At 40.3% G+C, this 26653-nt stretch overlaps 1 protein-coding gene and 1 pseudogene across 9 annotated transcripts in view; one reads left to right on the top strand and one right to left on the bottom strand.

Moving 5' to 3' along the window:
• The window catches only part of SPIDR (scaffold protein involved in DNA repair), a 527842-nt gene that overhangs the window by 355728 nt on the left and 145461 nt on the right, over positions 1–26653 (top strand). For 8 of the 9 annotated variants that reach the window (XM_032759828.2, XM_032759824.2, XM_032759835.2 and 5 more), the window contains 2 exons: positions 18901–19096; positions 22024–22274. In XM_032759828.2, the coding sequence (XP_032615719.1) occupies positions 18901–19096; positions 22024–22274 (447 nt within the window). Of the gene's footprint in view, positions 1–18002; positions 18189–18900; positions 19097–22023; positions 22275–26653 lie in introns of those variants that run through there. The other variant, XM_032759836.2, reaches the window with a different exon arrangement.
• On the bottom strand, positions 15180–16136 carry LOC116813315 (ubiquitin-conjugating enzyme E2 N-like; annotated as a pseudogene).

The raw sequence follows: 26653 nt of genomic DNA, 5'->3' as shown, positions 1-26653 counted from the left end.
ATCACCTGAGGTCAGGAGTTCGAGACCAGCCTGGCCAACATGGTGAAACCCCGTCTCTACTAAAAATACGAAAATTAGCCAGGCGTGATGGCGGGTGCCTATAATCCCAGCTACTCTGGAGTCTGAAGCAGGAGAATTGCTTGTACCTGGGAGGCATAGGTTGTGGTGAGCCACCGAGATTGCACCACTGCACTCCAGCCTGGGTGACAAGAGTGGGACTCCATCTCAAAAAAAAAAAAAAAAAACTGCTTGTTTTTTAAGGTAGTTATAGTAATCTGCATGTTAGTTACATTGTCCCTATCTACATATTCAGTGTAAACTGTATTCTTGATTTACTTTGTTGCTAAGCACAGAAAAAAATCAAGAAAACCTAACTAGTAGGAAAATAAAAGTAAACATCTCTCGTGAAACTGGGAATTCCTAAAACAGGTTGCTAGGAGGGTATTTCACATGTTGACAGTGCTGATAGTGATAGAAAATGAAAAGATAGTTCACATGGTTTTCCTTCTTTGGTCTTTTGGTCTCAATTACTTTTTCTTAAGTCTATTAAATTGTTCCCTGTTTAATTGAGTTCCGTGTATATAACATTCTCGGGTGAGAAGTGGAAATAGTTCATAATGCAAAGCGTGTGTTTGGGCAGCCATTTCTGAGATGTAATCAGAAAACATTCTGACACATTGTCATTTTTATTGATCATACAATATTCCCTATTTTTTAAAAAAAGCAGCCAGGTGTGGTGACACATTCCTGTAATCCCGGCACTTTCAGAGGCAGAGGCTGAAGGGTCACTTGTTGCCTGGGCAACATAGCAAGACTCCATCTGTATAAAACAACAACAACAACAAATTATATATACACACACACACACACACACACATACATATATATTTTTAAAAGCTTTCCACCAGAAACTCTAGCACTTAGACTTCACTGAAGACTGTTATGTCTAGTTTTTTTTGTGTAGTTTATTTGTGTGTGTAACTCTTCCACATTTTAGCCTGTCCTACCACTATGGCCACCAACTTCTCAAGTATGCTCTGAGAATTTACTGGAAAGTAAATGCATATCCTCAAAAGTTTCTTGTAAGAGAGCAACCCAGTCTCTACTAAAAATACAAAAAAAAAAAAAAATTAACCAGGCGTGGTGGCGGGTGCCTGTAGTCCCAGCTACTTGGGAGGCTGAGGCAGGAGAATGGCGTGAACCCAGGAGGCGGAGCGTGCAGTGAGCCAAGATCGCGCCACTGCACTCCAGCCTGGGTGACAGAGCGAGACTCCATCTCAAAAAAAAAAAAAAAAAAAAGTATCAGTGGGAGTCCAACATCATGATAATGTTCATTGGTAGTGTTGGGTATATGTGTGACTTATCACGTGAGATTTAACACCTTAGGTTTGCTTTTAGTTTCAGTTCAATCTTCACAAAAGCTAAACATGCTAAATGTTTAGTCTCAATCTATACATGCTATATCAACGTGCTTTTTGTTTGTCATATCACATCTGTGACAATGAGATCTGTAGAGAGATTGTAAAGGCCACACCACGTAGTGTTGGATTGATTGCAGCATAAAAAGAAATGGAAAGTTCATGCTATCTAGATAGATAGCACTGGTACTATAGATATGAGTGTTTAAAAGATGTGATTTCCTCTGCCTGCTAATAAAGGAAACAGAACATGAATTTTTTCTGCAGAAACTCGATGATGTGATAGTGTGACATGCTGATTACATTGACTCCAAAGTGCAGTCCTTATCCCTGGGCAGTGCCCATGTGCTCCCTTCCTCTGCCTTCACACACCCACAGCACACTTTGTCCTGCCTCTCCTGGGAAGCCTCCTAGCAGCTCCCAGAGGGGCCGTCCTTGGAGCATCATATCCGAGTCACAACCTTTTCCTTTGCAGTGAAACTATCCTCTTAGCAGCCTTGTTGTCCTGGACTGGATTCCCAGTCCCCTGTCACCGTGTCTGCTATGTCACAAGTGGTCATTAAAGGGAGAGTGGAATGAACCAAATGGACCTGGAGATGGATTTTAAGATCTTTCCCATATCCATTTGCCTCAAAAATCTATTTGATTTGTACTATTATGTGACTTCATTTCCCAGATGATATGGATCATATCATATTTAGTTACGTTATATTTGTGACTAAAATTTCAGGCTTTTCACATTATGCTGAATCATACTTTAAACCTCATTCAGATTCCCTAATTCAGAAACTATGATCTTTTGGATCTAGTTAGACTAATGCTTACCTCCGTAGTTATCTTTGGGGGATAAAGGAGACTTGTGAGTATATGAGAAGAATGGACAAGATTTCAAATGTATGTTTACCTTAAATTAGAGAATTACGTATTTTCAATAACATTTCTGCAGAAACAGGTAATATGCTAATCAAAACTTGCTTGTATCTGTTTCAGAGGCTTACTGTATTTTCTCTATCCTAAGGACCATCATTTTGTTACTTAATGAGGTTTAAAGCAACAAACTAAATTTCCTTATGAATAATTTCTGTTCTAGACTAATTCAATTTGAGTAACTTGAGTTGGGAAGAATGGCCTTAACACCTTGGATTGGGCAGAACATACATAGTTCTAATATTGGTATGTTTATCTGCAAACTAGGAGGTTCTAAATACACACATAATAGTTTACCTACTGCTTCCTTCTTCTTAGCTGTTAAAATAGTATTACTTTATCATATCTTTAAAAAATTAACTTGAGAGAATCAAAAAGCTAGAAGTTTATAACACCTTTCATCCATCTGACAGTGTGCATCCATCTGACAGTGTGCATCAGATCTGCAGTCAGCCCCAGACAGTGCCAGACACTGCACCCACCATACGCTTTTATTTTCCTATGGCTTTTTCTGCCTTTCCCCTCCTGCTCCCTCTGCCCCTGCCCTTCCTTTCTGTCTTTCTCCCAACTTTTTTCCTTATCTCTGGGTTACCATACCTATAGGCTATTGGCTTAAAATAATACTATGTCAAGTTTGTATTGAAAAAATTATATGGAAATTTATTAGGTATTAGATACTAAGAAAAAAATGTATCTAGATTAGGATGAATGACAATTAGAGAATGAGACTCTATGTCTTGAAAAGAAATCATGGGAGTACAAGCTTTATGTATAATTAATCATATGCTCTCTGTGTTAGGCAAGTCGAGCCCAGAACATAGTACATGAAGTTAAAAATAAGCATTTTATCTTCTATCAGGGAAATTTGAGTACTACAAATTTTGCATAAAGCCAGAACTTAAGTTTGTGTAACTAGTACTGATAATTGGACAGAAATTAGATACTGACCACTGTTAATTGGCGTTTTTTCTTAATATATGGAAGTTTTTTTTATTATTATTATTATACTTTAGGTTTTAGGGTACAGGTGCACGATGTGCAGGTTTGTTACATATGTATCCATGTGCCATGTTGATTTCCTGCACCCATTAACTCGTCATTTAGCATTAGGTGTATCTCCTAATGCTGTCCCTCCCCCCTCCCCCAACCCCACAACAGTCCCCGGAGTGTGATGTTCCCCTTCCTGTGTCCATGAGTTCTCATTGTTCAATTCCCACCTATGAGTGAGAACATGCGGTGTTTGGTTTTTTGTCCTTGCGATAGTTTACTGAGAATGATGTTTTCCAGTTTCATCCATGTCCCTACAAAGGACATGAACTCATCATTTTTTGTGACTGCATAGTATTCCATGGTGTATATGTGCCACATTTTCTTAATCCAGTCTATCGTTGTTGGACATTTGGGTTGGTTCCAAGCCTTTGCTATTGTGAATAGTGCCGCAATAAACATACATGTGCATGTGTCTTTATAGCAGCATGATTTATAGTCCTTTGGGTATATACCTAGTAATGGGATGGCTGGGTCAAATGGTATTTCTAGTTCTAGATCCCTGAGGAATCGCCACACTGACTTCCACAATGGTTGAACTAGTTTACAGTCCCACCAACAGTGTAAAAGTGTTCCTATTTCTCCACATCCTCTCCAGCACCTGTTGTTTCCTTATTTTTTAATGATGGCCATTCTACCTGGTGTGAGATGGCATCTCACTGTGGTTTTGATTTGCATTTCTCTGATGGCCAGTGATGATGAGCATTTCTTCATGTGTTTTTTGGCTGCATAAATGTCTTCTTTTGAGAAGTGTCTGTTCATGTCCTTTGCCCACTTTTTGATGGGGTTGTTTGTATTTTTCTTGTAAATTTGTTTGAGTTCATTGTAGATTCTGGATATTAGCCCTTTGTCAGATGAGTAGGTTGCAAAAATTTTCTCCCATTCTGTAGGTTGCCTGTTCACTCTGATGGTAGTTTCTTTTGCTGTGCAGAAGCTTTTTAGTTTAATTAGATCCCATTTGTCAATTTTGGCTTTTGTTGCCATTGCTTTTGGTGTTTTAGACATGAAGTCCTTGCCCACGCCTATGTCCTGAATGGTATTGCCTAGGTTTTCTTGTAGGATTTTAATGGTTTTAGGTCTAATATTTAAGTCTTTAATCCATCTTGAATTAATTTTTGCATAAGGTGTAAGGAAGGGATCCAGTTGCAGCTTTCTACATATAGCTAGCCAGTTTTCCCAGCACCATTTATTAAATAGGGAATCCTTTCCCCATTTCTTGTTTTTGTCAGGTTTGTCAAAGATCAGATAGTTGCAGATATGTGGCATCATTTCTGAGGGCTCTGTTCTGTTCCATTGATCTATGTCTCTGTTGTGGTACCAGTACCATGCTGTTTTGGTTACTGTAGCCTTGTAGTATAGTTTGAAGTCAGGTAGCGTGATGCCTCCAGCTTTGTTCTTTTGGCTTAGGATTGACTTGGCGATGCGGGCTCTTTTTTGGTTCCATATGAACTTTAAAGTAGTTTTTTCCAATTCTGTGAAGAAAGTCATTGGTAGCTTGATGGGGATGGCATTGAATCTATAAATGACCTTGGGCAGTATGGCCATTTTCACGATATTGATTCTTCCAACCCATGAGCATGGAATGTTCTTCCATTTGTTTGTATCCTCTTTTATTTCATTGAGCAGTGGTTTGTAGTTCTCCTTGAAGAGGTCCTTCACATCCCTTGTAAGTTGGATTCCTAGGTATTTTATTCTCTTTGAAGCAATTGTGAATGGGAGTTCACTCATGATTTGGCTCTCTGTTTGTCTGTGATTGGTGTACAAGAATGCTTGTGATTTTTGTACAGTGATTTTGTATCCTGAGACTTTGCTGAAGCTGCTAATCAGCTTAAGGAGATTTTGGGCTGAGACAATGGGGTTTTCTAGATATACAATCATGTCATCTGCAAACAGGGACAATTTGACTTCCTCTTTTCCTAATTGAATACCCTTTATTTCCTTCTCCTGCCTGATTGCTCTGGCCAGAACTTCCAGCACTATGTTGAATAGGAGTGGTGAGAGAGGGCATCCCTGTCTTGTGCCAGTTTTCAGAGGGAATGCTTCCAGTTTTTGCCCATTCAGTATGATATTGGCTGTGGGTTTGTCATAGATAGCTCTTATTATCTTGAGATACGTCCCATCAATACCTAACTTATTGAGAGTTTTTAGCATGAAGGGTTGTTGAATTTTGTCAAAGGCCTTTTCTGCATCTATTGAGATAATCATGTGGTTTTTGTCTTTGGTTCTGTTTATATGCTGGATTACATTTATTGATTTGCGTATGTTGAACCAGCCTTGCATCCCAGGGATGAAGCCCACTTGATCATGGTGGATAAGCTTTTTGATGTGCTGCTGGATTCGGTTTGCCAGTATTTTATTGAGGATTTTTGCATCAATGTTCATCAAGGATATTGGTCTGAAATTCTCTTTTTTGGTTATGTCTCTGCCAGGTTTTGGTATCAGGACGATGCTGGCTTCATAAAATGTGTTAGGGAGGATTCCCTCTTTTTCTATCGATTGGAATAGTTTCAGAAGGAATGGTACCAGTTCCTCCTTGTACCTCTGGTAGAATTCAGCTGTGAATCCGTCAGGTCCTGGACTCTTTTTGGTTGGTAAGCTATTGATTATTGCCACAATTTCAGAACCTGTTATTGGTCTATTCAGAGATTCAACTTCTTCCTGGTTTAGTCTTGGGAGGGTGTATTTGTCAAGGAATTTATCCATTTCTTCTAGATTTTCTAGTTTATTTGCATAGAGGTGTTTGTAGTATTCTCTGATGGTAGATTGTATTTCTGTGGGATCGGTGGTGATATCCCCTTTTTCGTTTTTTATTGCATCTATTTGATTCTTCTCTCTTTTCTTCTTTATTAGTCTTGCTAGCGGTCCATCAATTTTGTTGATCTTTTCAAAAAACCAGCTCCTGGATTCATTAATTTTTTGAAGGGTTTTTTGTGTCCCTATTTCCTTCAGTTCTGCTCTGATTTTAGTTATTTCTAGCCTTCTGCTAGCTTTTGAATGTGTTTGCTCTTGCTTTTCTAGTTCTTTTAATTGTGATGTTAGAGTGTCAATTTTGGATCTTTCCTGCTTTCTCTTGTGGGCATTTAGTGCTATAAATTTCCCTCTACACACTGCTTTGAACGTGTCCCAGAGATTCTGGTATGTTGTGTCTTTGTTCTCGTTGGTTTCAAAGAACATCTTTATTTCTGCCTTCATTTTATTATGTACCGAATAGTCATTCAGGAGCAGGTTGTTCAGTTTCCATGTAGTTGAGCGGTTTTGAGTGAGTTTCTTTATCCTGAGTTCTAGTTTGATTGCACTGTGTTCTGAGAGACAGTTTGTTATAATTTCTGTTATTTTACATTTGCTGAGGAGAGCTTTACTTCCAACTATGTGGTCAATTTTGGAATAGGTGTGGTGTGGTGCTGAAAAAATTGTATACTCTGTTGATTTGGGGTGGAGAGTTCTGTAGATGTCTATTAGGTCCACTTTGTGCAGAGCTGAGTTCAATTCCTGGATATCCTTGTTAACTTTCTGTCTCGTTGATCTGTCTAATGTTGACAGTGGGGTGTTAAAATCTCCCATTATTATTGTGTAGAAGTTTAAGTCCCTTTGTAGGTCACTGAGGACTTGCTTTATGAATCTGGGTGCTCCTGTGTTGGGTGCATATATATTTAGGATAGTTAGCTCTTCTTGTTGAATTGATCCCTTTACCATTATGTAATGGCCTTCTTTGTCTCTTTTGATCTTTGTTGGATTAAAGTCTATTTTATCAGAGACTAGGATTGCAACCCCTGCCTTTTTTTGTTTTCCATTTGCTTGATAGATCTTCCTCCATCCCTTTATTTTGAGTCTATGTGTGTCTCTGCATGTGAGATGGGTTTCCTGAATACAGCACACTGATGGGTCCTGACTCCTTATCCAGTTTGCCAGTCTGTGTCTTTTAATTGGAGCATTTAGCCCATTTACATTTAACGTTAATATTGTTATGTGTGAATCTGATCCTGACATTATGATGTTAGTTGCCTATTTTGCTCGTTAGTTGGTGCAGTTTCTTCCTAGCCTCGATGGTCTTTACAATTTGGCATGTTTTTGCAGTGGCTGGTACCGGTTGTTCCTTTCCATGTTTAGTGCTTCCTTCAGGAGCTCTTTTAGGGCAGGCCTGGTGGTGACATAATCACTCAGCGTTTGCTTGTCTGTAAAGTATTTTATTTCTCCTTCACTTATGAAGCTTAGTTTGGCTGGATATGAAATTCTGGGTTGAAAATTCTTTTCTTTAAGAATGTTGAATATCGGCCCCCACTCTCTTCTGGCTTGTAGAGTTTCTGCCGAGAGATCAGCTGTTAGTCTGATGGGCTTCCCTTTGTGGGTAACCCGACCTTTCTCTCTGGCTGCCCTTAACATTTTTTCCTTCATTTCAACTTTGGTGAATCTGACAATTATGTGTCTTGGAGTTGCCCTTCTCGAGGAGTATCTTTGTGGCGTTCTCTGTATTTCCTGAATCTGAATGCTGGCCTGCCTTGCTAGATTGGGGAAGTTCTCCTGGATAATATCTTGCAGAGTGTTTTCCAACTTGGTTCCATTCTCCCCATCATTTTCAGGTACACCAATCAGACGTAGGTTTGGTCTTTTCACATAGTCCCAAATTTCTCGGAGGCTTTGTTCATTTCTTTTTATTCTTTTTTCTCTAAACTTCCCTTCTCTCTTCATTTCATTCATTTCATCTTCCATCAGCAATACCCTTTCTTCCAGTTGATCGCATCTGCTACTGAGGCTTCTGCAATCTTCGCGTAGTTCTCGAAACTTGGCTTTCAGCTCCATCAGCTCCTTTAAGCCCTTCTCTCCATTGGTTATTCTAGTTATCCATTCTTCTAATATTTTTTCAAAGTTTTTAACTTCTTTGCTATTGTTTTGAATTTCCTCTCGTAGCTCAGAGTAGTTTGATCGTCTGAAGCCTTCTTCTCTCAACTCATCAAAGTCATCCTCCATCCAGCTTTGTTCCGTTGCTGGTGAGGAACTGCGTTCCTTTGGAGGAGGAGAGGTGCTCTGTTTTTTAGAGTTTCCAGTTTTTTTGTTCTGTTTTTTCCCCATCTTTGTGGTTTTATCTACTTTTGGTCTTTGATGATGGAGATGTACAGATGGGTTTTTGGTGTGGATGTCCTTTCTGTTTGTTAGTTTTCCTTCTACCAGACAGGACCCTCAGCTGCAGGTCTGTTGGAGTTTACTAGAGGTCCACTCCAGACCCTGTTTGGCTGGGTGTCAGCAGCGGTGGCTGCAGAACAGCGGATTTTCGTGAGACCGCAAATTCAGCTGTCTGATAGTTCGTCTGAAAGTTTTGTCTCAGAGGAGTACCCGGTTGAATGAGGTGTCAGTCTGTCCCTACTGGGGGGGTGCCTCCCAGTTAGGCTGCTCAGGGATGAGGGACCCACTTTAGGAGACAGTCTGTCCGTTCTCAGATCTCCAGCTGCGTGCTGGGAGAACCACTACTCTCTTCAAGGCTGTCAGTCAGACAGGGACATTTAAGTCTGTGGAGATTCTTGCTGACTTTTTGTTTGTCTGTGCCCTGCCCCCAGAGGTGGAGCCCACAGAGGCAGGCAGGCCTCCTTGAGCTGTGGTGGGCTCCACCCAGTTCGAGCTTCCTGGCTGCTTTGTTTACCTAAGCAAGCCTGGGCAATGGCGGGCGCCTCTCCCCCAGCCTCGCTGCCGCCTTGCATCTTGATCTCAGACTGCTGTGCTAGCAATCAGCGAGACTCCTTGGGCATACGACCCTCCGAGCCAGGTGCGGGACACAGTCTCCTAGTGTGCCATTTTCCAGGCCCATTGGAAAAGTGCAGTATTAGGGTGGGACTGACCCGATATTCCAGGTGCCGTCTGTTACCCCTTTCTTTGACTAGGAAAGGGAACTCCCTGACCCCTTGCGCTTCCCGAGTGAGGCAATGCCTAGCCCTGCTTTGGCTCGCGCACAGTGCGCTTCACCGACTGTCCTGCACCCACTGTTTGGCACTCCCTAGTGAGATGAAACCGGTACCTCAAACAGAAATGCAGAGATCACCCATCTTCTGTGTCGCTCAGGCTGGGAGCTGTAGACCGGAGCTGTTCCTATTCGGCCATCAATATATGGAAGTCTTAAAGACTGGAAAACTCATGAACATAAAACGACCAGTGGGATGATTGAGAGGAATGTTGTTTTAGATTCATTAATGTTATACAATGTCTATTTTTTTATTAAATTTTTTATTTTTAGATAATTGTAGATTTACATTTAGTTGTACAAAATAATACAGACGGATCAACTTTCTTCTTTCTCCTTTCCCTACTCCCACCCCTATCCCCACCCCACAGCCTAAACCCCTGGCAACCACTGTCTTATTTTCTGTTGCTTATAACAGAATACCTGAAACTGGGTAACTTATAAAGAAGAGGGATTTATTTCTTACACTTATGGAGCCTGAGTTTATTTCTTACACTTATGGAGGTCGAGAGGTTGCATCTGGTGAGAGCCTTCTTGCTGGTGGAGACTCTGCAGAGTCTTGAGATGGCACCACCATTACATGGCAAGAGAGCTGAGGATGCTAGCTCAGGTCTCTCTAGCTCTTGTAAAACCACCAGTCCCACTCCCATGATAACCCATTAGTCCGTTAATTCATGAGTGGATTAATCCATTCATGAGAGCAGAGCCCTCATGACCCAGTCATCTCTTTAAGGCCCCACCTCTCAATACTGCCACATTGGGGATTAAGCTTCAACATGAGTTTTGTAGGGGCACATATTCAAACCATAGCAACCAAAATATGCTCTCCACTTCTTTAGTATTAGGTTTTTTCACTTAGCATCATTCTCTGGAGATTAATCCAAGTCATTGTCTGTACCAATAGTCTGTTTCTTTTTATTGCTGAATAGTATTCCATGATATGGATTTAACATTTTGTTTAACCATTCACCCACTGATAGACATTTAGGTTGTTGCCAATTTGGGACTATTATTAAGTTGCTAACATTCATATGTAGGTCTTCATATGAACATAAGTTTTCATTTCTCTGAGATAAATGCCCAGGAGTACAAATGCTGGGTTGTTTGGTAGTTGCATGCTTAGTTTTTTTTTTTTTTTTTCCAAAAGAAAAAAACTGCCAAACTTTTCCAGAGTAGTTATACAATTTTACATTTCTGCCAGCAGTATATGAGCAATGTAGTTTCTCCACATCCTTGCCAGCATTCAATGTTGATATTATGTTTTGTTTTAGCCATTTTGCCTCACTGTGGTTTTAATGTGCATTTTCTTAATGGCTAATGATGTAGAACATCTTTCCTTGTGCTAATGTGCCATTTATATAGCTTTTCAATGAAATGTCTGTTCATGCCTGTTGTATGTTTCTTAATGGGATTGTTCATTTTTTATACTGTGTGGTTTTCAGAATTCTCTATATGTTCTAAATACTCGTCCTTTCTTGGGTGTGTGGTTTGAAATTGAAATGATTTTCCCTATGTCTCTAGCTTGTCTTTCCATCCTCCAAAGGGGGTCTTTCTCAGAGCAAAAGTTTTCAGTTTTGATAAGTTCTAGTTTATTAAGTTTTTTGTTTGTTTGTTTGTTTGCTTGTTTTTGAGAGGGAGCCTCGCTCTGTCCTCCAGGCTATAGTGCAGTGGCAAGACCTCAGCTCACTGCAGCCTCCGCCTCCTGGGTTCAAACAGTTCTCCTGCCTTAGCCTCCCAAGTAGCTGGAACTACAGGCACGTGCCACCACACCTGGCTAATTTTTTATTTTTAGTAGAGACGGGGGTTTCACCATGTTGGCAGGGTAGAGCTTATATTTTTCTGCCTATGATTTAAGCCTATAGATCCATTTGGGGAGCTCCTTGATTTTGGCATCTTTATGATTTTGAGTTGTTCAATCCATAAATATGTCTCCCTTTTGTTAAGATCTCTTATTTATTTTGTCAGTGTTTTGTAGCTTCAACATATAAGTCATTACATGTTTTGTGAGATTCACACTGACATGGGTTATTTTGGTCTTTTTTTTTTTTAGTTTTACAATTTTAAATGGTATGTTTTCCCATTTTGGTGTCCATGAATTCATTGATAATATGTAGAAATACACCTAATTTTTGTATGTGTTGGTTTCTTCAACCTTGCTTAATAGTTCTAGGAGTTATTTTGTAGATTCCTTGCCATTTCCTGTATAAGCAATTATGTCACCTGCAAATAAGGACATTTTTATTTCTTCTTTTTAATCTGTATGCCTTTCCTCACCTGTCTTGTCTTATTGCACTAGCTAGAACTTCTGGTACTATGTTGAATCAAAGCTGTGAGAGAGGAAATTTTTGCCTTGTTTTCCATCTTAGGTGGCAAGCATCTACTCTTTCATCATTAATTTTAATGCTAGCTGTGGGATTTCTGTTGATAATTCTTTATTAAGCTGAGGAAGTTCTCTTTGTAATTTTCAGAGGTTTTTAAAAATTATTATTAAGGATGGATGTTGAATTATGTCAAGTGGTTTTTCCACATTGCTAATGTAATCATCTGATTTTTCTCCTTTAGCCTTCAACTTGGTGAAGGTGATTTTCAAATACCAAACAAGGCCCTCTTGCCTGGAATTAACACCACTTGGTCATATTGCATAACTTCTTTTATATATTGCTAAATTTTATTTGCTAACATTGTTAAAGAATTTTGTATCTATGTTATTGAGGTATATTGGTTTATAGTTTGTTTGTTTGTTTGTTTTTTTGTACTGTCTTTGGTTTTAGTATCAGAGTAATACTTGCTTTATAAAAGGGATTGGAAGTGTTTCCTCCTCTTCTGTTTTCTATAAGACAGTGTGTAGAATTGGTGCTAGTTCTTCTTTTCCTACTTGTTAGAATTCTCCAGTGAAAGTATCTGGACCTGGAGATACCACTTTTGGGAGTTTTAAAATTACAAATTTGGCCGGGCATGGTGGCTCACACCTATAATCCCAGCACTTTGGGAGGCCAAGGGCAGCGGATCACTAGGTCAGGGGTTTGAGACCAGCCTGGCCAGCATGGTGAAATCCCCATCTCTATTAAAAATGCAAAAAATTAGCCGGGCATGGTGGCACACGCCTGTAGTCCCAGCTACTCAGGAGGCTGAGGCAGGAGAATTGCTTGAACCCAGCAGGCAGAGGAGGTTGCAGTGAACCGAGATCACGCCACTGCACTCCAGCCTGGGCAACAGAGCGTGACTCCATCTCAAAACAAACAAAAAAATTACATATTTATTTTCCTTAATAGTTATAGGCTATTCAAATAATCTGTTTCATATCGCCTGAGTTGTGGTAGTTATGTTTGTTTCTTTTTGAAATTTGTCCATTTCATCTAAGTTGTGAGAATGTATGTATGTAGACTTGTCCATTGTACTTTACCTAGCCCTGTGATGTGTACAGGGCCTGTAGTGACAGCCTCCGTCTTATTCTTGATATTGGTAATTTGTATCTTCTCCCTTTTTTCATTTTTTAGTCAATTCATTGATCTTTTCAAGTAACTCTATTGCATTGTTTTTTTCTCTGTTGTTTTTCTGTTCAGTTTTATTTATTTCTGCTCTTTAATTATTTCCAGCTGGGTACGGTGACTCACCCCCCCCTGTAATCCCAGCACTTTGGGAGGCTGGGGTGGGTGGATCACCTGAGGTCAGGAGATTGAGACCGTCCTGACCAACATGGTGAATGAAACCTGGTCTCTACTTTAAAAATATAAAAATTAGCCGGACCTGGTGGTGGGCACCTGTAATCCCAGCTACTCAGGAGGCTGAGGCAGGAGAATTGCTTGAACCTGGGTAGCAGAGATTGCAGTGAACTGAGATCGTGCCACTGCACTCCAGCCTAGGCAACAGAGCAAGACTCTGTCTCAAAAAAAAAAAAAAAAATTATTTCTTTTCACTTTCTCTGAGTTTATTTTGCTCTACTTTTTTCTAGGTTTTTGAGGTAAGAACTTAGATTATTGATTTGAGACTTTTTTCTTTTTTAATGTAAGCTTTAAGTTCTGTAAAATTTCCTCTCAGTATCACTTCAGCTGTTTCTCACAGGTTTTGATAGGTTAAATTTGTATTTTCATTTAGTTCAGTGTTTGTTTTTACGTTTTCATTGAGACTTCTTCCTCTTTGACCCTTGGATTATTTAGAAATATGTTGTTTAATTTCAAAGTGTTTGGAGAATTTCATGTTATCATTCTGTTTTGATTTTTAGTTTGATTCTATTGTGATTAGAGAATATACTCTATATGATTTCAGTTCTTTTAAATTTGTTTAGATGTGTCTTATGGCACATGCATTTTGTGGGCACCTGAAAAAAAATATGTATTCTGCTGTTGTTTGGTGGAGTATTCTATAATGTCAACTAGAACCTGTTTATTGATGGTGGTGTTGTGCTCTTCTGTATTCTTTTTGATATTCTGTCTAGTTCTATCAAATGTTGAGAGAGAGAGATGTTGATGTCTGCAATTCTAATTGTGGATCTGTCTGTTCTTTGAGTTTTATCAGTTTTTGCTTCACGTATTTTGAATCTATGTTGTTTGTTGCAGATACATTTAGGATTGCTATGTCTTCATGGCAGATTGATCTTTGTATCATTATGTAATGTGCTTTTCTATATTTGGAGTTTTCTGTGCTCTGAAATCTACTTCATCTGATATTAATATAGCACTCCCACTATATTTTAATCAATGTTTACATGATGTATCTTTTCCCATCTTTTACTTTCATCCTACCTATATGTCTATATTTGAAGTGAGTTTCTTGTAGACAGCATATAGATGGATCATAAATTTACTCTGCCAATCTCTGTCTTTTAATTGGTTTATTTAGACCATTTATCTTCAGTGTAATTATTGATACATTAGGACTTAAGTGTACCTTTTCACTTTTTGTTTTCTTTGTTCTCTGTTTTTATTTGTTTTATTTTTCCTGGTTTCATATGGGTTACTTGAACATTAATTTTTTTTAGAATTTTATTTATAATGTTTTGGTGTGTATCTCTTTTTAGAGATATTTTATTGCTTGCTGTAGGTATTACATATATGTAACTTAGCACAGTCTACTGGGTCAACATTTTACCAGTTTCCGTGAAGTATAGAAACCATACCTCCCTTTATATCCCCTTTCCCTCCCTATTTGTTTATTTATTTATCTTTTAGAATAACAAAAAATATTTTACTAAAACATAAGATTTGCAGAAGTTTCCAGACAAGCCATACAAAATGGTCACAAGCTTTTTTTGAAGGGGGGAATCTACATTTGACAGCAGTGTTATTAGTGAGGGCTGTGATGTTTGTTTAATGTTCCCATTTTGGTTCAAACAATCAAGCTTGTCCATCTACAACATCTAAATAAAGTTAGACTTGGCTAGAGAGCATATTCTAAAGACCTGGTTAGCTGCTTTTAACCAATGCAATTAGACCACCAAAAAAGGGGGAAAGGAGCCCATAAAATTAAAATGAAACTACCTACCCCCTCAAAAAAAATAAAATAAAGCACCCACACTCCTGCAGCTAACCTGACAACTACCTTTATTCACAGTGCTTTATACTTAAACCAGGATGGGGGAAATGAATAAAAATGGGGGGGCCACTGCTTTTAAACGTTTCACAACAATCCAGATGATACTTCTAGCTTCTGCTCATGCTTTATGACAGTGAATCAGGACAAGACATAGATTTGCTAATGTGCATTTAATCACCAAAGGACTGAAGATGTCTGGGCTTTTTTATTCGGTAATGTTTCTAAGACTGTGTCCATTAAATGCAAACAAAAAGGAGGAAGTCTTGGCAGAACAGTAGAAGTGATGCACACTTGATGATCGGATCAATTTAAATATTATTCATGGCATATATCCTAGTCCATGCTCTAGCTGTTTCTCTATGGCTTGGGCTTTGTTGGTCTTCCACTGCTCCGCTACATCATTTGCTAATGGATCATCTGGATTGGGAGCACTTAACAAGGCCTGGATCGATAGCAGAACTGTGCGGATCTGCAGTGCTGGGGACCACTTATCTTTATAATATCTTTATAATATCTAAACATATTCTTCACAACTTGTCTACATTAGGATGATAAATTTTGGTCATGAAACGTACTTTAGGGGCTGCCATTGAGTATTCTTCTGGAAGGAATAGTTTAAGTTTAAAAGTCCCTCCCTCAAAGGGGGAAGGAATCCTGAGGGCCAGCAATGACCACATGAAAATAACAGGCGTTGCTCTCATCTGGTTCTGCTTTGATGCCAGTAACTGGTTCTGCCAGCAAACGCTGGGTTTCCTTGATGATCCTGCGGGGCAGCCCCGCCATCTTATCAGAACCCGAGTTTGGCCTCTGGTCTCGTCTCCAGCTCCGCTCGCCTCACACACGAGTAGAAGTCCTCCCTCCCTGTTTATAATATGATTGTCTTTAATGTTTTATCTGCATACATTTAGAACCACCTCAGACAATGTTATAATTTTTATTACAATAAAAATTTAGAAAACTCAAGAGAAGTAGGAAAGCCTCTTGTATTTACCTGTATTATTTTATCTATGGCCTTCCATTTCTATTTCTTTCTTCCCACAGGTCCTTGGTTCTGCTGGGGGTTTTCTGTTTGTTTGTTTTTTGAAGAGGAGTTTTGCTCTTGTTGCCCGGGTTGGAATGCAATGTTGGGTGCGATCTTGGCTCACCACAACCTCCACCTCCCAGGTTCAAGCGATTCTCCTGCCTCAGCCTCCCGAGTAGCTGGGATTACAGCCATGCACCACCACGCCCAGCTAATTATGTATTTTTAGTAGAGACGGGGTTTCTTCATGTTGATCAGGCTGGTCTCGAACTCCTGACCTCAGGTGATCTGCCCGCCTCGGCCTCCCAAAGCACTGGGATTACAGGCATGAGCCACCATGCCCAGCCAGGTTTTTTTTGTTTTTTTTTTTTTAAGTCTGTTTTCCCTTTATTATTTATATTGGGTAATTTTTATTATTTTTATCTTCAAGTTTATTGATTCTTTTCTCTTTCTCCTCCCTTCTGCTGTTGAACCTATTCTTTTATTTTCACTATTTTTTTTACTTCTGAAATTTTCATTTCATTTTTAAGAAATATTTATTCTGTTTATTTGCTGAGACTATTTTTTCATTTATCTCACGTGCATCAAGATTGCTTATTAAAGCTTTTTTAAATGGCTGCTTTAGAATCTTTGCCAGATAATTCTAACCTTTATGTTATCTCAATATTGACATCTATTAATTGTCTTTATTCATTCAAGTTGAGATTTTTCATGGTTCTTAGTATAACAAGTGATTTTTGATAGAAACATGGACATTTGGAGTATTATGTTTTGAGACTCTGGATCTTATTTAAACCTCTTTTAGGGAGCATCATCTGACACTGCTCTGGTAGGAGAAAGTGAGGAGTGGAGTGGGTTGTTACTGCCAGGTGGAGAGGGAAGTCCAGGTTCCTCAGTTGACAGTTGAGAGAGGGAGAGACTCCTTGTTCCTGCTGGGCAGGGGTATGAGTTCCAGCTCCCTGCTAAGTCTCTGCTGACACCACCCTGGCTGGGAGGGCCAGGGAAGCCTTGTTGCTGTTCCTCACATGCCTTCTGCTGAGGGGTAGGAGGGAAGGGTGGCCTCAGCACCACTGAGCAGTGGTGAAAATCCTGATTCTCTGCCTTGCTTCCTCTGGCACCACCCCAGAGGGGCAGGGAGTGGTGCTTGGTTACTACTGTCAGGAGGAGGTGAAGTCCAGGCCCCCAGGTAGTCTCCCCACTGTCACGATGAGGGGAGTACTCATTGCAGGCCTGTGGGGGATGAAAGTCCTCCAGGCACGGTGGCTCACGCCTGTAATCCCAGCACTTTGGGAGGCCAAGGCGGGCAAATCACCTGAGGTCAGGAGTTTGAGACCAGCCTGGTCCCCATGATGAAACCCAGTCTCTACAAAAAAAAAAAAAAAAAAGAATTAGCAATTAGCTGGACATGATGGTGGGCGCCTGTAGTCCCAGCTATTCGGGAGGCTGAAGTGGGAGAATCACTTGAACTCGGGAGGCAGAGGTTGCAGTGAGCTGAGATCGTGCCCCCAGCTGAGCGACAGAGGAAGACTCCATCTCAAAAAAAAAAAAAAAAAAAAAAAAAAAAGAAAAGAAAGTCAGCTTCTTGGCCCACCTTCTCTGGTATCCCAGCTGGGATATTGGGGGGGCTCTCATTACAGCCCAATGAGGGGGGAAGTCCAGGTCCTCACTTGGCCTGTGCTAGCATGCATAGGGACAAGTCATAGGTTTTCCATGATGTTTACCTAGAGTAGAGCAGTTACCATCTAAGAGTTTTCTGCCTTTCTAGGCTGCCCCTTCCTTGGTCCTTGGTTAAAGAGAGCAGGCTTTGGTAGAGCTTTTTGTCAGCACGTGTTGCTGTTTCCGGGTTGCTGGCTCCTTCAACTCAAAATCTGAGATATAAGAGGCAAAAAGAAAACCCAGGGCCAAGCACAGTAGCTCACACCTGTAATCCTAGCACTTTGGGAGGCCAAGGCAGGTGGATCACTTGAAGTCAGGAGTTTGAGACCAGCCTGGCCAACATGGCAAAACCTTCTCTCTACTAAAAAACTAAAAAAATTAACTGGGCATGGTGGTTCATGCCTGTTATTCCAGGTACTCAGGAGGCTGAGGCACGAGAATTGTTTGAATCCAGGAGGCAGAGGTTTCAGTGAGCTGAGACCATGCCACTGCACTCCAGCCTGGGCGACAGAGCCGAGACCATGTCTCAAAAAAAGAAGAAGGAAAAGAAAAAGAAAACCCAGGAACTTGCCACTGCCTCATTCCTGAAGTCCTGAGGTCTCTAGGTTTTAGCCTGTCTGCCTCTTCTCTCCACCTCTCGGTATCTTCTTATGTTTACTTTACATATAATGTCAGGCATTTTAGTTGTACTTAATGAGAGGAACAGGGGAAAGTGTGATACTCCATCCTCCCAGAATCAGAAGTCCCAAATTTTTCTTAATATTAAGCAGCGCCATGTTTTAAGGAATAGGCATTAAAGTGTTTTCTCTTGTCCAAGGACTGAGAAGAACCAGGAGAATTTTGTCTGCTCTATTTCCTGACTCCTTTTCTATTAATACTTAAATATGAGGTATTCAGCAACTATAGTCAGTTTGATAGCAAAGGTAGATGCTCCTTTGGCATTTCATGGTATGTTCTTTGAAAGATTAGAGCTGTCAAAATGTCTGAAGGTTTTATTTGTACATTTTATTTCATTGTTTGGGCACTTTTTTGAGGCTGTTGACAGTTTTTGTTTATCCTCTGTATTTCCCCCGAGGGGTCTTGAGGCCATACTGGGAAGGCACAAGGGAGCCCAAGCCCAGGGACTTAGCCTTCTTCCATCCCTTCCTGACACAGGGCTTTCACTAGAACGGTGAAGTCAGACTACTGGTGGCCATGCTGGAGCGTGAAGGACAGCTGTGCCTCTGTGGGTGGGCTTGGCTCTAGCTGTCCATAGCAGGCAAGTCATTGCTCTTTGCATTGCTGATTTAGCAAGAATATGAGGGGACCCCAATATTGCAAAGAAACTGTTGCATGTTCTTTCTCTTTTCCAGGCAAAAACTGATTATTCCAAATGGAAGTTGCCCTGTTATTCTGAATACTTACTTTTGTGAGAAAGTTGTTGCCAAAGAAGAGTCAGAAAAAACTTGTGAAGTGTACTGTCCGGACATACTCCTTCCAAGAAGAAGCATCTCTTTGGCCCAGATGTTTGTAATTAAGGGTCTAACAAATAATTCACCTGAAATCCAGGTAACCTCCTATTGGCTTAAAGGTTTTATGTTTGTAATAATGTTAGTGACTGGATTTGGAAGGGCTTCAGTGTAAGTGAAGATGTTTGCCTTTTGTCTCCCTCCAAAAACCCCACCACAAGTATGTATGCTGCATGAATTTGCTGTTATGCCTGAATATATTATAGTTCAGTTCAGCGTTTAGTGGTGCTCTTTTTACAGTATTTCATCTTTCTAATTATATATCTTTAATCTTTATTCTAATTTATTAAAATAGAGTCATGCATCACTTAACAGGGATATGGTCTGAGAAATTTGTCATTAGGTGATTTTGTCATTGTGTGACCATCATACAGTGCACTTACACAAACCTAGATGGTCCAGCCTACTACACACCTAGGGTATGTGGTATGGCTGATTGCTCCTAGGCTACAAACCTGCACGGTGCTAAGTACTTGTGTATGTAGACGTGTCTAAACATAGAAAAAGGATAGTAAAAATACAGTCCAAAAGATAAAAAATGGTGCACCTGTATAGGGCATTTACCATAAATGGTGCCTGTAGAACTGGAAGTTGCTCTGGGTGAGTCAGTGAGTGAGTGGGGAGTGAATGTGAAGGCCTCGGACACTACTGTAGACTTTATAAACACTGAACACTTGCACTACACTAAATTAAATTTTTTTCTTTAGTAATAAGTTAACCTTAATTTACTGTAACTTTCTAACTTTATAAACTTCAAATTTTTCATTAACTTTTTTACTCTTTTATAGCAACACTTAGCTTACAACACAAATACATTGTACAGCTATACAAAAATATTTTTTCTTTATATCCTTTTTTCTATTTTTATTTTTATTTTTATTTTTTTTACTTTTAAAACTTTTTTGTTGTAAACTAAATACACAATAACCTAGATCTTCACAGGGTCAGGACCATCAATATCACCATCTTCCACCTCCACATCTTGTCCCACTGGAATGTGTTGAGGGATAGTAACATGCATGAAGCCGTCATCTCCTTGGATAACAATGCCTTCTTCTAGATACCTTCTGAAGGACCTGTCTAAGGATGTTTTACAGATAACTGGTTTTTTAAGAAGTAGAATACCGTAAAATAACAATAAAAAGTATAGTACAGTAAATACATAAGCCAGTAACGTTGTTTATTATTATCAAATATTAGATACTATACATAACAGGATGTGCTAGACTTTTATGCAACTGGCAACACACTAGTTTTTTTTTTATACTTTAAGTTTTAGGGTACATGTGCACAACGTGCAGGCTTGTTACATATGTATACATGTTCCATGTTGGTGTGCTGCACCCATTAACTCGTCATTTAACATTAGGTATATCTCCTAATGCTATCCCTCCCCCCTTCCCCCACTCCACAACAGGCCCCGGTGTGTGATGTTCCCCTTCCTGTGTCCATGGGCAACACACTACTTTTGTTTACACCAGCATCACCACAAACATGTGAATACATCACTAGGCAACCGGAATTTTTCATCTCCATCATAGTTTCCTGAGACCACGGTCAAACATGCTGTCCATTGTTGACAGAAGCATCATTATACAGTGCATGCTGGTATTTGACAACGTTCATTTTCTCTATTCTTGTAATGTCTAAGAATTTTTAAAGCCCTCCTTTATTTAAAAAATCATATTTTGCTTTTCCACAATATCTATTATCCCTTGGGATAAAAAGAACTGCATAAGCTTGAGTTTATATGCTGGAGTTGTTTTTTGGAATTTTACTGATCCTAAGCCATGATCATGTGCCAAGATGAATTTAGGGAACCACTAAAATTCGCTTGCTGTGGGCATGAATGGCCCCTGGGACCACCCTAAGCACTGAATGTTCGTGTGGCTCCCAGTGCACTGGCCTCAAGGTCTCTGGGTTATGTAAGTTGTCGCTGAACAGAATGCTTCCTGAGACTGACAGATCAAGGGAGGAAGAATACGAAAGAAAAGTAGACAAACTTTCAGCCTCTTTTGTACCAGCCAGTCAAGCAAAATCTCCCTTTGACTATCGAAAGAAGTATCTGGAGAGGATTATGCAAAAAGGAAGACTCTCGAATCAATTTAATTATAACAGATTAAAAATATGGCCCAGAGCACATTACTGTTTTAACATATAGTTTTAAACAGCTATGTAATATTACTCCCATGAGATTCATTTTTGTCCTGTGACAGTGATAATGAAACTACTTGTAGCATAATGGTTAAACATGTGAACTTTGGAACCAGATGACCTGGTTCAAATCCTGCCTCAGCCACTTCCTACTGGGTCATCTTGGGCAAGATCTGTGGTCTCGTGTCTCAGTTTTCTTATCTGTAAAATGGAGGTGTGATATTATCTATCTTCTTGGGTGGTTCTGTGAGGATAAGCATGTTTAATATGTAAATTTAAAAGCCTGGAATATAGGAAGCACTCTAGAAGTATTGTTTTATTATGACAGCTGATACTACGTAAGGGGTTGTTAGGAGAATATGTGAGCATGTAAAATGCTCAGCCTAGGAGATTGCACATACAAGAACTTAATAAAATGAAGCATTTGTATTATCCCTAGTCATTCTTTTGTCTTCATTTTTAGTTCTGTTGGAATTCTTACCTCAAAAGAGAAAAATTTATTGAATTATTATGAATTATTTTATTAGTAGAACTTTCTGTGTGGTTTCAAAGACCTGCCTGGTATAGCAAACATCCTGCTGTGGTCCTTGTTCTTTCACTCGCCTTCAGCTTGCAGTCTTAGCCACCTAGCAGGCCCAGAGCCCCACGCCACAAGTTCCTTTGTTTTCATCTTCATCATCACTTCAGTGTAGTGCAGATCCACTGGGTGGCTGCTTAAGGATGTCATTATTTGGTGTGCAGCATGTTGCTTGTTGTTAGCCGAACTGAAACTTTGTGAGTCTTGAAACTGTTTCCTTTATGTGTCTTGGCCAGGTTGTGTGTAGTGGTGTAGCCACTACAGGGACAGCCTGGACCCACGGGCACAAAGAAGCAAAACAGCGCATCCCAACCGACACTCCCCTGAGGGATTCTCTCCTGGATGTGGTGGAAAGCCAGGGAGCTGCCTTGTGGCCAGGAGCTGGAGTCCGAGTGGTGGTGCAAAGAGTGTATTCTCTTCCCAGCAGAGACAGCACCAGGGGTCAGCAGGGGGCCAGCTCAGGACACACAGACCCAGCTGGAACTCGGTGAGTGCCAAGATGCTGGTGTGGGGCAGGGGTAAAGAGTCACTTAGACAGAGTGCACTAGAAAGTGGAGCCTCTTCCCAGAGCACTTTCTTAGCAGCATTCACCATATACATGAGCTGTTTCTGTTTTTCCTTGCATCAAAATTTGGGTATGATAAAGGATTTTATCTATCTATTTAATTTTAAAGTCCTATTAAAAATTAAATTTGCTGCATTTTCTTTTACGTTTAATTGTTCATGTTCTTGAAAGTAATATAAATGCAAGAAATATGGGTATTGTTCTGGAACAGCCAAGACATGTGGTTGTCATACCTCAAAAGACCATTTGGAACATCCAGTTTTATATGTCTTGAAAACCTGAGTAAATAATGGCAATTGGTAAACCTGTGGCTTTCAGAGAGTACTGTATCAAACCATCTGCATCAGTACTGCCTAATACAACTTTCTGCAATGATGTAAATGTTGTCTGTCTGCACCATCCAATGCAGTTAAGTGCAGACAAATGTAGTAGAAGTGATGTTGTCTCTGTTCAGATTTAGGCCCTTCCTGGTGTTGGTTCTTACAGATAGCTGTAGACTCATGATTGACAGAGAGGTTTGTTTGTTTACATCAGAGCTTCAGCATAGCTCTTTTTCTTTTTGCAACCTCCGCCTCTGGAGTTCAAGAGATTCTTGTGCCCAAGTAGCTGGGATTACAGGCATGCACCACCATGCCTGGCTAATTTTTGTATTTTTAGTAGAGACAAGGTTTTGCTATGTTGGCCAGGATGGTCTCGAACTCCTGGCCTCAAGTGATCCACCCGCCTCGGCCTCCCAAAGTGCTGGTATTACTGGCGTGAGCCACCACTCCCAGTCTGGCATAGCCTTTTGAAGTTATCTCTGGCAACGATAATTGCCCTCAAAGAAGTAAGATGGATTTCTGACAGAATAGAAATTAAAAGTATAGATGCTACTTCATCAGTTTTGTTTTGTTTAACTATTAATAAGAAAACATGTACTGAAGAAATAGTAATTAACAATCATCCTGGCCGGGCATGGTTGCTCACACCTATAATCCCAGCACTTTGGGAGGAGCCCTAGGCAGGCAGGTCACTTGAGCCCAGGAGTTTGGGACCAGCCTGGGCAAAGCAAGATGGCAAGACCCCATCTCTAATATAAAGACAATGCAATCATCCTATCGTTATGCTACCTTCTGATGCCAGAGAGAGAAACAGGATACCTACACACTCCTGTGTGAATTATGAATCATCTTCAAGTGGAGGCACTTTATTTGAAAATACTATGAATTTCAGAAAGTCATCTTGAGGTCTAGAGTTGGAGAATGTTTCTTTTGGAATTACAGAAAAAGAAGATTCCTTTTTGGAATATGTATGTTTGTAAAATCCATTAAATCAGTTTTAAGGTCTTTATCATGGCTTGTAGATGTAGACCAGTCTTGTACTCTTTGCCCTAAATCTGTGGTAAATTTATATAGAATTTTCCAAGACAGTTACACATCAGACATAGGTTTTTGTTTTGTGTTTTTGTTTTGCTTGGCCTTTTTAATGACACATATCCAGTGTTAGGTTTTGAAGAAGGGAATACTAGTTACCTTGGCAATGAGGAACTTGGTAGAGCTTCCTCATCTCAGCACACAGACCACACACTCCAAGGGGACGAGGAAACAGAGACAGTGGGGAACTGAATCACCCTGACCAGAAGGAACGACGAAACTGACAGTGCGGTTGGGCCTGTGACTAATCACAACCAATGCACGTTATGAAGGCGTTCCCTCTAGGTCCTTCAGTGGTACTTGTTTTACTTGTTTAGCAAAGAGTGAAAAACTAGAAGCTAAAATCTGGTGAAATGCTACCAATGTGAGTTGCATTGTGAATGCTTTGCAGTTGTACTTTGGAATACACGTGGTGACATATCTAATGAGAATATGCTTGTGGTAGATTGAAAGAAGGCCAGGCATGAACTTCAAAAACAAGAAAACAACATCCAGTTATTCAGGGTTAATGAATATGCATTCTGTGTGATGCATTTTCTGTAGCACATCTGAGATTGCACAATATTGAGGCTAGACAATATTATTCCCACTTTGCAGATGAGGAAACAGAGCCTCAAGGAGGATCTCACTGCTGACACAGGTAGACACAAAGAAAAACGAATGGGTTATAGAATCCTAGATGGCATGGTTGTAGAGTATTAGAGTTTAGAAGAAAAGGGAGAGGCCGGGCGTGATGGCTCATGCCTGTAATCCCAGCACTTTGCGAGGCCAAGGCGGGCGGATCTCGAAGTCGGGAGATCGAGACCATCCTGGCCAACATGGTGAAACCCCATCTCTACTAAAAATACAAAAATTAGTCGGGCATGGTGGTGCGTGCCTGCAGTCCCAGCTACTCTGGTGACTAAGGCAGAAGAATCGCTTAAACCGGGAGGCGGAGGTTGCAGTGAGCCGAGTTCGTACCACTACACTCCAACCTGGAGACAGAGTGAGACTCTGTCTCAAAAAGAAAAGAAAAGGGAGAAAATTGAGTTAGAACCAAGCTGTGTTTAGATTAAGGCTGACCCAGGGTCAAGTTGTCCAGGGCAGCAGAAGTGCAAGTGCCTTGCCCTGGGGAGACTTGGTTGGACTGTGTACAAAAATGAACTTTTGAACTGACGGCCATAGCGCTAGCCTTGAGTTTGAGGACAGGGCTGCTGAGATGTCTTTGGGTACAAGAAGATTTGATCATTAATATTTTCTAGATTATTTTGCTGTGATAATGATCAGGCTCTCTAGTTTACATATCAAATTAATATAGAAGTAAAACTGTACTTTATTCACTACTAATTCTTTGCTAATGTATTTAGAAAGAAAAACTTAGAGAATATATCTGCCTTCGAGACACATTTAGCAGTATGCATTCTAAGGCAGTTTTTTATACATGTACATGTAGCACGAATAGAAGATGCAGATGTGTAGCCTGGAAGATTTTCTACCTATGATTCCTGCTTTCAGCTTCCTGATCATAGATGACATATGGAACGCTCTGTAGGTCCCATAGGATGGACAAATTTGGGCTCAGCTACTACAGACTCATCAGTGCAGCACACACAGAAGAAGGAAAATTGCATAAACAGTGACCCCTTCCAACTAAAGGCAGCTAGCTCTAAGTCTGGTCTCCTTGTCTTTCAGAATGGCTTTTCTTGAGCTCTTGTCATTATCTGCTCTACCCCAGAGATCTTTCAAACTATCAGTGAACTTAAAGACAACCTTGATTACTGTGTGTTTTCTGTGAAGTCCAGAAATTACCATGTCAGAAGAAATTAAGCCTGGGTGAAAAGAAACAACGGTGTCTTATGGCAAATTTGTTTGCCACAATAGTTGCCCCTTCCCCACCCAGCCCAGGTCAGGTGGTTGCTGATGAAACCCTGCGGTAAATTTCTGTCTTAAGTTTACTTCACACCTTGATCGTAGGTGTCAATCTCAGTCTGTTCCCAGTCCTCGGTCAGTGTCACTTTTCTGATACCAGTAACAGCTTATCTTCTGAAAGCTGACAGCTCAACTAGTTCCAACCTCGAAATTAAAAGAAAAATTTTTGAAGCAGCTAGTCCTGTTCAGGGTCAGATAGATTCTCTCAAAAGATTCATGTCCTCTGCACTGTGAAACATTATCAGAAATAGACTTTACATTTCAGAAATATAATATGTTAGAGTCCCCTGTCCATTGTTCTTCTGGATGACTTCCTTTAACTTGAGCTATTAATGAAAACATTTCTGTGAGGTTTCTCAAGGTGTTATAGGTCAGAGTAACCAACGCAAACTTAAGTTTTGTAAATCACCAAAATCAAAGGTAACAAAAAACTGATGCAGAAGGCGCTCTCTAACCACAGGGTAGGCAGTCTGTTCAGAGCCCAAACACACCTTTTTTATAGATAGACTACGTGTTGAATGAACATTAGATAAAAGCATGACTAATGAAGCCATAGGCTTTTTTTTTTTTTTTAACAGTAAGGGAGCACAGGCCTTCAAGGTAACTTATAATGAAAACTGAGGCAGAGAGAAAGTGATGATTCCTTAGTGATTCTCTGTGTCCTGGTGGTGCAGGTCCAGACCATATTACCTCACTCCAAGCCCATGGTGATTGCCAGCAGACGTCACCTTTCTTTCTCCCTTTCTAAAACATTCTCTTCCTTTCTCCTTGAGATATTTAACCTAGGGACCAGTAATTTATTTTTTTCTTTTTTTTGAAACATGGTCTTGCTCTGTTGCCTAGGCTGGAGTGCAGTGGAGCAATCGTGGCTTACTGCAGCCTCAACCTCCTGGGCTCGAACAGTGCTTCCACCTCAGCCTCCAAGTAGTTGGAACCACAGGCACGTGCCACCACACCCAGCTAAACTTTTGTTGTTGTTGT

This window comes from Hylobates moloch, unplaced genomic scaffold (genome assembly GCF_009828535.3).
Source record: "Hylobates moloch isolate HMO894 unplaced genomic scaffold, HMol_V3 SCAFFOLD_9, whole genome shotgun sequence".
NCBI lineage: Eukaryota > Metazoa > Chordata > Mammalia > Primates > Hylobatidae > Hylobates > Hylobates moloch.
This window is presented reverse-complemented; position numbering and strand designations above follow the sequence as displayed.